The sequence below is a fragment of the Erithacus rubecula genome (assembly GCF_903797595.1).
Source record: "Erithacus rubecula genome assembly, contig: SUPER_Z_unloc_4, whole genome shotgun sequence".
Taxonomy (NCBI): Eukaryota; Metazoa; Chordata; class Aves; order Passeriformes; family Muscicapidae; genus Erithacus; species Erithacus rubecula.
The window spans coordinates 3507914-3521374 of record NW_027635670.1 but is presented as its reverse complement, the minus strand read 5'-3'; the positions used below and the strand labels follow the sequence as shown (position 1 = coordinate 3521374).

The following is a 13461-nucleotide window of genomic DNA, read 5'->3' as shown; positions in this document are numbered from 1 at the left end:
AGGGCTTTTATAAGCTACTCATATGAAAACTAATTTAAAAGGATGAAGATTATAACCATAAATCCTCTAATGTAACTCAGTATCTAACAAACCAAAAGGGTTTATACTGCACTTTAATTTGAAATACTTTTCTTTTCCCTATTTTGTATTCCTATTTTTCCCCTATTATTTGTATTCCATACAAATTTTTGCATGCCTAGACAGAACAAAGGCAATAATCGCCAGGATGTATATATGCAAATTAATTGACTGCATTATGTTATAGTATAAAGCTAGTTAAATGAGCTGTATATTAATATCTAAAAAAATAAAGTTAATTTTAAAGTTGCTCCTTCTTCCTTAAAGTAACATTTTCATGCAAAGGCATCCAGCCAAGTTTAATTGAATAATACAGTTTTCAGTATATATAACTCAAAATTTTTGGAACAACTACAAAAGAGAAATCAAAACTTCTAGATATATTTTTTAAAGTCACTTAGAAACTTTCAGTATAAGGGAAGAAAATGCATTGAAATGCCATTGTAATCTGCAGCCTTACACTTCAAGTTGCCAATGTCTTACTTCTTCCCCTGGGGGAGCATTACTTTAGAAACTGAAAGCTATTTCAATATATGACATATGTCTATATGACTTTTACCTTCTTCTGATCTGCCATCCACTTGATTAGAGTCCTCAGTATTAGTCTCAGAAGAATGATGTTCAAAACTCCTTTTAAGTTGTTGCAAAAACACTTCCATAGATAAGGTAAAATGAAGTTCTTTGTTGTTTAGCCAGTGTACAACAAAAGGTCCACTTTTTTCTTCATTTTCACCAAGACTTAGAGATGTGATAGAAGGCAGTAGAGGAATATCTACCAGAAAAAGATATGATTGACTTTGAGAACTAAATAAGTTAGGTAAAAAAAAAAAATTTAAACAAATGGTTTTTAAGCAGAAATCCTACAATGAAAAAAATAAAGCGTATTGCCACTTATAATTTCTTGCGCCAACATTATCAGCTTTGAGACTTGTTCCACACAGAGATTCTTTGGTGTGCTTACATTAGGATAACAGTAACATTGTATCTCCTTGATGTAACACTGTGCATATCGGTTAATTTACTTTTTTTTTTACTACTGATGCTCAGTATGAACCAAATTATTTAAGCTTAATTTCCCAATACCTAGTCCACAATTCTACAGTATATATACAGTATATATGCTGGAGTAGATATACACTGTAACCAAAGACCATGGGCTTACACTAGCAAAGATTAGTGCAGAGAAAAGAAAATGTCCTAACACCATCACAAAACCCCAGGAACTCTGATTCTGATACATTCTGTTAATTCACATTGCTGTTTGTAGGTATTTGGTTTCAGGTTATTGTGAAAAATAAAGCTGTAATCATATAGTGTGCGACAGAAGCAGGATCCGACTGCTGCAGAGCAACAATCTTTATTAATCAAGGTAAAAAAGCAGATAGGTGATTTACTGAAATTTTCTCAAATGTGTAATACAGCAACTCTTAAAATCGCAAACTGTATTTAATTCCCACCTAGAAGTCTCCATGTGTAGTGTCATCTCCTTCTACAACCTTTTTATGCAATATTCTTTAAATTCCACACCCTGGGACACAAAACACTTTTCACTCAAAATCTGTTGTTTTTATCAAAATCATCAATAGGTTTGAATTACTAATCATCCAATCTAGCCAAAGAAAATGGTAACAGAGAGCACAGATAAAAGAAAGGAGCACCATGAAAACTAGCAATTTTGTTGTGGGGAAGGGATACAGCAGGGGAAGCGGGCTAAAGTAGCACAGTTCATTTAAGAAATACAGTCCATCTTCCTACACAGGCCAGTGCCAGTCTCAAAAGTATCATTATACATTTGGAAAAGTAACAGAACCTGAAAGGAAAAATTCTATTGACACCCTTTGAAAGATGAAGCTTTTTAATAAGGTGAACTAGAAAGGTAACTTTTCAGATTAGATTATAAATTCACATGTTTTCTGAGTATTTATCAAAGGCACTAAAGAAATCACTTTTTTTCTAATTTCCATCTAAAACTCTCAGCTTCTAAATATTGTTCAGCTCTGAACATTATTCTTAGCGCATTTTTATTTGCTTCATAAATCACAATCACTCATTCCAGAAAACTTCTGAAGTCTCTTAATTCAGTAACTGTTTCTGAAATTGCCTGGAGACAATTTTGTCCTAGCAACCACTGCTTATTCCTTTCACTGAATTCCACCCAGGTTGAACATCAAAAAAAGTAACATTACAGTATAAAAGGAGGTCTCAAGGATTTTTGCTTCATACTGTATTTTTTCTTATATAAATATATATGACAGCATTATTCTTCAAAATGTGAAGTGAATGACAGATATAGCTGTTTTGGCTTTAGTTTTTATCAAATACTTTTAAATGCTGTAGTAATGGCAAATTTTTAACTAAGAGATGACAAACAATTTGCTGCAAATCAAATGAAAGGAAATACAATTAGGTTTTTGGATTAAATTTAATTCCAGAAAGGCAAATGAAAAGGCCTACTTAACGAATTTGGTTAGACTGAGGTGCTTAAAGACTTGACTGTAAGGAAGAACATATATTTCTTCAAAATAAGATTTAAAATGTGAAAGTTACTTCAGAGATCTTATGATAAAGAACAACCTGTTATCCTCCAATCTAAGTTAAAAGACCAAGTGATTAAAAAAGGCATTATTAAAAGAGATCCTGATTAATATAGGTAACATAAAAAGAATACAAGATTAGAAAAGCCAAAGACAAGTTTTAAGAACCTAATCTTTCTAGTATTTTTCAAATGTGTTTTTATCCTCATTCTGTGATTTTGCTGCTTAGTGTATTTGTACTGTAAAATCTATCAAAAGCATAACTGAAGTTTGCATAGTTGTGCTGGTTTTGGCTGGGGTAGAGTTAACTTTCTTCACAGTGGATGGTACAGGGCTGTGTTTTAGACTTGTGCTGAACACAGGGTTGAAAATATAGTGATGTTTTTGCTATTGCTGAGCAGGGCTTACACAGAGCCAAGGCCTTTACTGGTTTTTGAACTGTCATTCTAGTGCAGAACTTGGGGCTGCACTGGATGTGGGGAGAAGATACAGCCGGGACAGGAGACTGAGCCCAAGGGATGTTCCAGACCATCTGACACCACAGTCAGTGCTTAAAGTGGGAGGAGGAAGAAAGAAGGGAGAAAGTTTAGAATTATGGTGTTTGTTATCTCAAGTGACTATTAGGTGCAATGGGGCCCTGCTCTCTGGAGATGGCTGAAAATTGTCCTGCTCATAGGAAGCACTGAAGTAACTCCTTGTGTCTCTTTGGTCGTGTGTGCAGCTTTTGTTTTCGCTATTAAATTTGTTTTATCACAACCCAGGAGCTTCCTAGCTTTTACCCTTCCAATTGTCTCCCCAGTCCTGCAGGGAGTGAGTGAGAAACTGCTTGGGGCTTGGCTGAAGCATGACATTAGCTACTCTGTATAAAAAATAAGAAATTATTTAAAAGTAAGTTAAAAAATGATAAAAAAAATATATGCTACCTACATGAAAAGATTAGTTAGCTCATTGCACAATCTGAAGAGGAAAAAATACAGAGAAGACACACAAATCTCCCAAGATTCTTTCAAGAAACCTTCCTGTGTGACATTGGGTAGTAACAGGAAATAATTGGAAACTTTTCCTGCAGAAATATGATAGCACTGATGGTACAGCACAAAACTGCAAGACGTTTCCTTCTATAGGCTGGATATGATTCTAGTCCTGTCAGTTAAAACATGAACCAATGAACCACTACTCAAAACGCAGAAGAATAATCAAGAAGGAAGTGATTAGAGCTTTGCTTAACACAGCAGTGTTAATTAAAAACACTTGTTCTTTCCAATCATACCAGACTGTACAGCTAGAAACAACTAATCATAAATGCCCTTAGCTGAAAATTGGCCTTTCAAACAAGGTTCAGTAGGAACAGAAAAACAATACTATGAAACAGAGCTTAACTAGCTGAAGATAAGAACTACATAGTATGTTTGTTCATTAAGTCTAGATACAGAAAACCACATCAGAATATTCATGAAATGCATACCATAATGTATTTCTATTCAGTTTTCCAATGCACTTCATTTTCAACATACACAAAGATAATAAAGACAGAAGTATCAGCAGCTATAGGGGAGTTTCCTCAATCCCTATCAACACATCGTTCCAGCGCAAGGCAGTATCAAAGTTTATGGAATAGAGGGTGAAGGTACGTTTTGTTTGGTTCAGAGACAGAAGTATGGGAACTTGTGGCTATTTCAACACTTAAGTGTCAGGTGCTCACTTTAAGAAGCTTAGATATTTTTCATTTTATCAGCGTGCTCCCAGTATCATATACAATTCATAATAAATTTTAACTCCAGTTACAAATACTTAGCTTTCTTCATTTCAGATGCTACCAAACTCACTTAAAAGATTAACAAAATAAAAGACGAGATTACTGAAGTGGAAATTCATTCAAATAATTTCATTACTGTGGAAAGTCCTTTCATGCAAAAATGAAACCAACATACTAGCAATTCTGCATGATCATATAAATACTGTACAAATACATCTGCTAAGTTTCCAGAGAGAGAACATAGCTAACAGCAGCTGGAGTTCACTTCATAGCAAGGACTACATTTCTTACCTGTGGCTGGATTGATACTGGCAGCAATATGGAAGTGGCAAAGAGCATTTGCATGAGGAGGAACATTTCTGTGAACTTCATGAGGATCTTGCTGATGCAGAGCATATCCAGTATGTGCTACAACAGCACCTGACCTCCTCCTTCCTCGTCGGAAGTGCTTCAGGTTTAACTGCATGAAGAATAAGGTATCATTTAAAATCCTTTCAAAAAAGAAAAAGCAGATTTAAGCTGTAAGTGGTTTTCTAAGCATTAATGAATGGCATTTTTCAGCTTAAAAGCTAATTTAAAGTATCAGCAAAGTTTCTTGAAAAATTGTTTCTGTTGAGTCTGCAGTAAAGAGAAACCAGTGCTTTTGGATTTCTTTATGAATACCCATAAAATACCTTCATGTAGTAATTACTTCATGCTTCAGTGCACAGACAATGTTCATACTGTTTTTATACTTACACAGAAAACACTCTTGTGTTTCATAAACACACACCACTCTTATTCAGGATTCTGAACAACACAGCAACACTGAGTAATCTTGTTTCAGACTGAAAAACTGGATATGTACTTTGGATCTAATTAGATCAGCACTTCAATGCCACTCAAAGGCCCCAGTGAGTTTTAAGGTCTTCCTCTTTTACACAAGTATTTCTTTCCAATGGAAAAAATAATACCCAGTTTTTAAGACTGACTTACACAGCTCAAGTCTTTTGTGCAGTAGACATCTATGTAAGCACCCAAAGTCACACAATTTGTATTAAAGATGGTGTTACACTCATGGCATTCCTTTTAACTTCCAGTGCTCTTCATCTTTACACAGAATGCTCATGTCAAACAGTCTTCTCTCAATTCTCACATAATCCCTGTTTCTGATTTATAATGTTGCCTCTTATTTTCCATAGGAACATAGAAATGTCTCCAGCTTCCTTTTTTTTCCTCTTTGTCTATTTGCTTTGCTCTGTTGTGCCTTCCAGCCTGTCATATTTTTCAGGTATAGCATGCACAATTAGCAAGCTAAATACATCATTCCACTACGATAATAGTGCAATGCCCACATATGCTCTACGTACCTTTGAAGCAGACCACTCCACTAATGCTACACTTTCTTCCTGATTCCCACTGGTTAGAAAAGTACTCAGAATCACTTATCTGGTTATCTGGTCAGAATCACTTGCCTCACTGCTTATGAGCAGTCTGCTCTGAGGACTACAGCAGAAATGGTATTTTTTCTTCCCTCCATATTACTGTTTTTCCAGTTGCAATGTCAGAGAGAACATCCCAGCACTTCAGAGGTAACAAGTAAGCCCCTACCATATGTTTTAAGGCAGCATCACCCCTGGGTTTCACAAAACCTATATATAATGTGTGCTCCATACTGCTCCTAGCCCTTTGAACTAAATACTGCAAAGCATTCTTCTTCAGTCATCAGACAAAAATAGGCAGTTGTGACTTTAGAACAGTGCGTCTCCAATGTGAGAAGCTCAGCAGAAGAGCTGTCAACTTAGCCTGCCCAAGGAAGATTTCAAAGAAATTCACCCTTTCATAACATTTTATGCACATCTCTGGTATAAAGGATTACAGCTTGTGATACATGTCTGAGTTACAAATTACAAACTTGTCTAAAATCACAAGTTTGTATGTGTGTTTCTTCTCTATGAAATTCAAATTCAGTTCTTACCTCTAATGCACTCTGCACTTTTTCTTTACTGGAAATATTTCTCTTGAAGTTATTTGTGAAGTTCACTGCTTCACTCCAGTTGCTGTATCCTCCCCCGTACAACAGACTGTCATTGGGTAACAAAGTCTCTGCCCAGAGACGACAAACATTATCCTTACAGCAAGTCAGGAGTACATTGCAGACAGCACCACTAATGAAAGAAAATTTAAGGAGTGAAGAAGCTGCTAACTATTGGACAGAATCAAAATAAACTGACATTTCCAAACAGTTTTCCACCACCAGTGTTTGGAATGACACCAACTTACAGATACCAGCACAATAAAACCTCATCAATACATTGTTAGGAAAATAAATGTTGCAGGAAAAGCACACCCTTCTGTTTAAGTATCTGACTACAAATTACCCCAAACATCACCACAAAACAGTGCAACAGCAAATTGTGGATTTCCATTTAAAGAAAAATTCATAGCTAGAACAGCAAAATGCATATTTTTAGCTTTTAAAGTCATTCACATAAAAAGCTAATAATATTCTGAATACCTGATCTTAATTCCAGGTCTTACTGGTACCTACCACTTACAAAATCATATATCCAAAACAGAGATACTCAGGTAACACCAGGGTTACACCAGACAATTTAAACCTAGGAGTTTTTTCTTAATTACTACTTTTCCAAGGGAATTTGTATTAAATACATAGATCAAAAATCCAATTACCCTAAACTAGATACTGGAAAAAAACTATACACATCATCAGGTCATGTAAGTTCACAATTTAGCTCTAACCAAGGCTCGAAACTATGACCAGACTGTCCAGCAGCAAACTCCCTCAGAAATCATGGAGCAGGTGGATTTCCAAAAGTGACATACATAGTAAAAACTACAGCAACAGATTTGTGAAGAGTCTTATGGACTGGTAAAAAGAGCAATAAAAACTTGCTTAATACAAAGGTATACAAATTTGTTTACTGTTTGGAATAACATGGCAAAAAGACGGTTGCAGGTCACAAAACTATTAATGCTACTCCAGTTTAAGATTGAAAGTTGTGGTGAAAACTAGGGACAGGTCATTTTGGAATCATCTGAACACCTAAGACCTCAAAATCAAGATACCAGCTTCAAATGATTACTTGAATTCAGCTTCCAGATACTACTTCTGACAGACATCTAGCTTTGCACTAGGCAGAGAAACAAATAAAAAAGCATGAAAACATTTGAATGTTTGTGAAAAAGGACTTCAAGTCACGGGACTTTCGCTCTGATTCCATCAGGATACAACAAGTCAGGATTAAATGCATGAATGATCCCTTAGTGCAATCAAAAAAAAAAAAAAAATGCAAAGAGACATGACTTCTTAAGAACTGATTTTATATTTAGTTCAATGCCTAAGTCAGTCAGTCTGTGAGACTTCTATCTTTTCAGTTCTTTCCCAGGTAAGAGGATACTTACCATCCTTTCAAGAGCAGAAACAGTAAAAAAGGTGTGCACACTCAATAACTGAAGTAAACCATACAAGTGAGACAGTTGATTGTACAGACAGGCAAACTGAATAGTTTGGGGGGGGTTTGGGCAATTTATGAACTTGTTATTAGAACTACTAACCGTGGCATGAATTTACTGGTCTTTCTCCATGAAAATGCATTTACTGATCGAGGATGAGCCAAATAAACAAATGAAAAATCAAGTTCTTTTGCTTGGTCTTCTGGACTGGCACCAGGTGGTGTTACAGCTGACCGCCAGCTCTCTGTGTTATACCACACTTTCACAAGACAGTCATCCTGTGGAAAGACAAAGGAAGAAAGCAAATAAGGCTACTTGGCGTAAGAATATGATGCACTTCAAGTACTTTTGGGTACATCTCTAGAGATGTACCATTTTTCTTTAAAATAAAATGCTTTTCTGATCAGAGAGGAACAGCTCCGTAAACACTTCAAAAACTTCAAAACTTCTCTTAAAGAACACACAGCAGCAGAGCTTCCATTTAGCTCTTGCCATTACTAACTCATATTTCATATTGGTCCTCCTGATTAGCTGCTAATTTTTAATCACAAAACCACAACTTGCACTAGCCTGAGATGATATTCAAATGTTAGTACAAGTAATTCTACCTTGCCAGAAAGCCACCCAAACCTGCTGCAGAGATTTAACTGTTAGGAAAACAAATGTCATAGATGACATCTCAAAAACAAAGCTCAGTACTGCTCAGCCTGCTTTTTTCAGATACACACAAATTGATTATGCCTCCAAGGACTAGATGAACTAATCTGGACCCAGATCCTCAAGTTGTGGATCACCTATTAAATGTGAATGGCTCTGAAACATTGAAATAACCTGGGTATGCATAACGTGACCCTACTGAGGGAAGGACAGGTTGGTTTTGCTGACCAGCACTGTCCCTCACAAAAAGTCAAGTAAAGGAGTAAGACAGAAACAAAGGTGTGCTTTAAAGATTCTCCAGGCAGGCAACTAACTTAGGCATTTATGGTAAAAAAAAAAGTTATTAATTTTCCTACTTTTCTTACTTCAATAATTTGCTTTGAAGGAATTTACAATATAACAGGACATAAGATGTAAGAGTCAAAAACTCTGCAATAATATTAATCTTACATAAGCTATTTACAGCTCAATTAATTTTTTCATCATTCCATCAAATGCTAACATCAGAAACCATTAAATCCTTTACATTTGACTTGTAAAGTAAAAATTAACTTCTACCCATCAAAAAAAGGTGGAATATATATCTTGCTGAAAATAACAAAATACTTGCTTTTTACATAAATAAAATTCTTTGAGTATATGTTTTATCTATAACATGGCTGGAATGGCTCTCATTTCTGTGACAGTTAAAGGCATCACAGCAAGCAATACAACATTCAAATGAGCACAAAAAGAATGAAGCATGAGAACTTTTTGGTTTGTTTTTATACAGATAATAATCTATCATGAAGAAAGCTTAGAATTTCACTTTATATGTTGGAAGCTTGCTAGTTGGAGTATAGTTTCCATAGAAAAGGAAATCTAGGTAACTTTGCAGATTTGTTACATCTTTATATCTTCTTTAAAGATAGTAAATGTCTTAAAAGCTAGTCTTCCAATCAAGCATGATGACGTGAAATGGCAAACTTTAAAGGAAAAAACAAGCACAGGCAAACTAAAAAGAAAAGATGTGCATTACTCATCTGTTTCTGATGCACATAACTGAATCACAAAAATGTGTGACAACTACCTTGCTAAAAAGCAAGATCTACTTGCAGACTGAATCACCTTCAACTCTGCTTTTCAAGCATGTATTAAGGGATAATACAACCTAAACAGCCAAGTTCCACATTATTACTAAATCAAACTCTGTTCTAACCACTTTTTATGTGTACACACTAATTTTTCACTCATGTTTCCAAGACAGACTAGAGTAAACTGCAAAACTGTCTTTCATTCTTCAGTCTGAAATACATTGTCAGGTTACTACTCCTCAGGATTCAGTGACACTTAAGCTAGGTTTTCACTAATACCAGCAATTGCATTCTCCTAATTAACCTTACATACTAGCATTTTGCATCTAGGAACTCTGCAGCCTCTCCTAGGTTCTTCAGTTAGTAGCAGAAACCAGGTGCAGAAAAAAACTACTTCTCTCACTCATATTCCTTAACAAGTAACAAATTCTCATATGGGTTTGTCACATTTGTTCACTGGATCCTCTACATGATCTTGATTTTTTTTTTCTGCATGGACTTGTTAGGACATTATTTCTCTTAAAAAACCTGAATAACAAGTTTTGGAGTATAAATAAAAGACTAGTTTGTTTCAGGAAATCAAGACTGACATTTATCTTTAATTTTTTGGTTAGTTTACCAAGGGGCTCTGCTTTTGCTGACAAACTGCTCAATACTGAGCACACAGAACTCAGCAATGAGACTGGCCACAAACAACCACAAACACTGTCATGAACCATGTGCTAAAATATACCTATGGAAGGGAATGTGAATGCTCTTCTACTAACACAAAAAGGCATATAGATATGCTTACACAAAAACATATGAAAGAGCTGTTTTTGATTTCTTTTATATTTTTTGGTATTTTGGTTGTAGTTCCTTACTAGTAGGATATCTAGCAGCAATTTCATCCACAGGTTTTCCCCATTCCTCAAAGCTCTTCTTTTTCTGAAGTCTTATAATTTGGTACAAATCAAAAATTAGTATTTTAGAATAGTAAGCAGTGAATATTTGGTATGTTACCTCCCTACTGTGAACTACCTTTATACCAAATTCATGTTTACTAAAATGTAAAACAGACAGGCATGAAAATATACATGAAAATAATGAAAATATTTTTTCATTAAGAAACCTTGTTTTTCAAAATGTGTTTTTGTTGGTTTGCTCCAATAGATTTTCTAAATCAGTACAAACTCGGAAGGAAAAAAAAATGCTTACCTTTCCAGCAGTAGCAAAGAACTCCCCATCTGGTGAGAACTTCATTAAACAAACTTGAGAAGCAGTTCTATGGAATAAAGACAATTAAAAAGAGAAAACTAATTTTAACAAATTTTATAGAATTCTAAGCTTTTTTGTTTCTTTGAGTGCATAAAACTTTTTTAATTCTTAAATACAAGTGTGTAGGGTGTTGTGTGAAACAGTTAACTTTTAACAAAGTCCAAAAGATATAGAACACATGGCTGTAGTGATCCAGAAAACCAAAATCTTGTAACTGGATATCCAATATTCAAAAATATCATGGCAGAAAAGCAGCTGCTAGCAGATTAAACAATGCTACTTCCATTTCACAATTATATGGATCTCAAACCTATCTCTGTTGTACCGTATTATTTTCTAACTTCTCTGAAAGACAGCTCCACTTCTCATACTCCTACAATTACAACTCAAGAAAACAAAACAGTGTAAAAAGAATAATGTAGTTTAAAAGTATCTGAAAGTAGCTTTTACATTAATGGTCACACTGCTATAAAATGCTACACCAAAATATTCTAAACCTAATTATGTGGTTAACTTTTGGAGCATTTTACTGTAATTGGATGTACTAATAAACGAGCTTCTTTTACAGGGTTTGAAGCATTCAGTTATTGACTAAGCAAAGTTCATTAATAGCAACAAGAACATACAAAAATTTAATTGCACAGCACAGATATAGTGTGCATTTTCATCTTTAATTTAACACTTGTGTAAACAAGTTGTTGAGGCCTAACTTCAAAAGGGATTAAGTTAAGGCCAACAAAAGCAGGATGCATTTATGTGCAGTAACAAGAACAAGGTGATCACAAGAATCTTGTATCAAAGAAGTCCACCCAGGTTTAAACTAAACTCTCTTGCTGGGGCATATATGAAAACATCTGGGAATGTTTCCTTCAGGCATTAAGAAAGGGTATTTTCAGGGGCAAAATAACTTTCTTGCAGACTTCTCTACAAGAAAAACCTATCCTAAATCTAATTGGAGTACAAAATACAGGCACAAAAGATATACCAAAAAAATAAAAGTTCTGTTGACCTTTCTAGCACCTACCCATTCAAAGAAGGCAACACTCAGCTGTATCTCTGACAAAAAACAGGTGGAGAGCTGAGAAGACTTCTGCAAATCTTTACACATGATACAAATGCAAAACCTGTTATAGAAGGGACAGAGGAAAAGCACTCTCTGTATGATCTTGACTACTATTACCAGTATTCTAAAGCCATACTCAATGGCATTCTGTCTACAGGATGACTTATTAGGCGGAGAGATAAGCACTAAAAGATGTCACAAAAAAATAAAGAGTAAGGCTCCAACTTCTTGTAGTTACAAAGTTTATCACATGCAAAGAAATGTTTTTCAGTTATCATTTGGATGACCTCGGGTTTTTAAACACATCATGAATAAAAAATTCAAGTACAGAGAAAAAAAGGAACAACTGAAGGATCATAAAATGGATGTTTATCTGGTATATCCAGAAAACTACCCATAGAAGTACATAGCAGAATTCTAAACACTTCACAAAGAGTAACTTCAGGTGTGTCTGCCCAGTCATCCACTTTGGGAAACTTCTTTAGGAGATGGCCATATGGCACATTGCTCCCACATAAACAATGCATCCAGGGAAATCTGCCTCTGGCAGAAGAATTTAAATTGTCTTACAAACTTATGTACTAAACTAAAACTTTTCTGAATGTACATTATACAAATGCAAATATCAAAATCAACATGAATACAAAAAGAGAATTAAGAGACACAGAGAAGAGAATGTACCAATCTTGACTGTTTCAAATACCCAGAATAAACTCAGAAAAAGAAAGACTGAAAGCAAGAGGGGAGATGTGTGAGAAGGAAACAACAATGGAATATACTGAACATAGAAGGAAGCTTATTTAAATCAGTCCTACCAGCACAATAGTTTTCAATTATACAGCTTTCACCTTATTTCTTCTAAAAGTAAGAGTGCCTATTGGAGAACTTCAATACTAGCCTTCCCTCAGTATTTTATTTATTTAGTGCTCTGTGTAACTGAAGAACTGGCCCAACACCAACTGAACTGATCTTGTAAGAGGAAAGAATGTCAAATAGTCAACAGAAATATGATTAAAGTTTATCTCACACCAATACTATTTATCAAGCAGAAGTATGCAATAGCATTTCACTCAACTACACCAAGTACTTAATCTCAAAGGTATGAATCAGTAAAGAAAAGGGAATTATTTGTCTTTAAACGGATTTCTTACTTGCATTGCCAGATACATCTCCACTCTCCAAGTCCAACACCTGTTCTCTCAGTACTGTCATTGTCAGCAGCATTTTCCAAAGGAAGGTTGGACCAAAGTTGAAGACAGTTGGAACCAGTCAGAAGGCGAGTACCTGGAACAAATATTTATGAAAATCTAACTATAAGCAAGTAGCAAACTACAGACTTTTGTAAAGAGAGTAAAAAAATTCTGCAGAGTTGAAACTGAAGAAAAAATTCTAGCAGATATACCTTTTCTAGATTTTTTTTGGTACATTTGAGCATGTATAGTTCAAACCATGAAAATTATTCTAACTTTAGTTATTCTCTAAAAGAAATGCCCTAGATCTACCACAGACATTCCTCTTTCTTAATAAATATTTACCATCTAAGCCATGCTTTCTTATCAGCTCAGATAAGAATAATCAGACTATACA

At 35.0% G+C, this 13461-nt stretch overlaps 1 protein-coding gene across 5 annotated transcripts in view; it reads right to left on the bottom strand.

Annotated features, from left to right (window-relative positions):
• The window catches only part of DMXL1 (Dmx like 1), a 77731-nt gene that overhangs the window by 47923 nt on the left and 16347 nt on the right, over nucleotides 1–13461 (bottom strand). For 4 of the 5 annotated variants that reach the window (XM_079331503.1, XM_079331502.1, XM_079331499.1 and 1 more), the window contains exons 5-10: nucleotides 13026–13158; nucleotides 10752–10818; nucleotides 7927–8102; nucleotides 6326–6515; nucleotides 4660–4828; nucleotides 638–850 (exon numbers count right to left, since the gene is read on the bottom strand). In XM_079331503.1, the coding sequence (XP_079187629.1) occupies nucleotides 638–850; nucleotides 4660–4828; nucleotides 6326–6515; nucleotides 7927–8102; nucleotides 10752–10818; nucleotides 13026–13158 (948 nt within the window). Of the gene's footprint in view, nucleotides 1–637; nucleotides 851–4659; nucleotides 4829–6325; nucleotides 6516–7926; nucleotides 8103–10751; nucleotides 10819–13025; nucleotides 13159–13461 lie in introns of those variants that run through there. The other variant, XM_079331501.1, reaches the window with a different exon arrangement.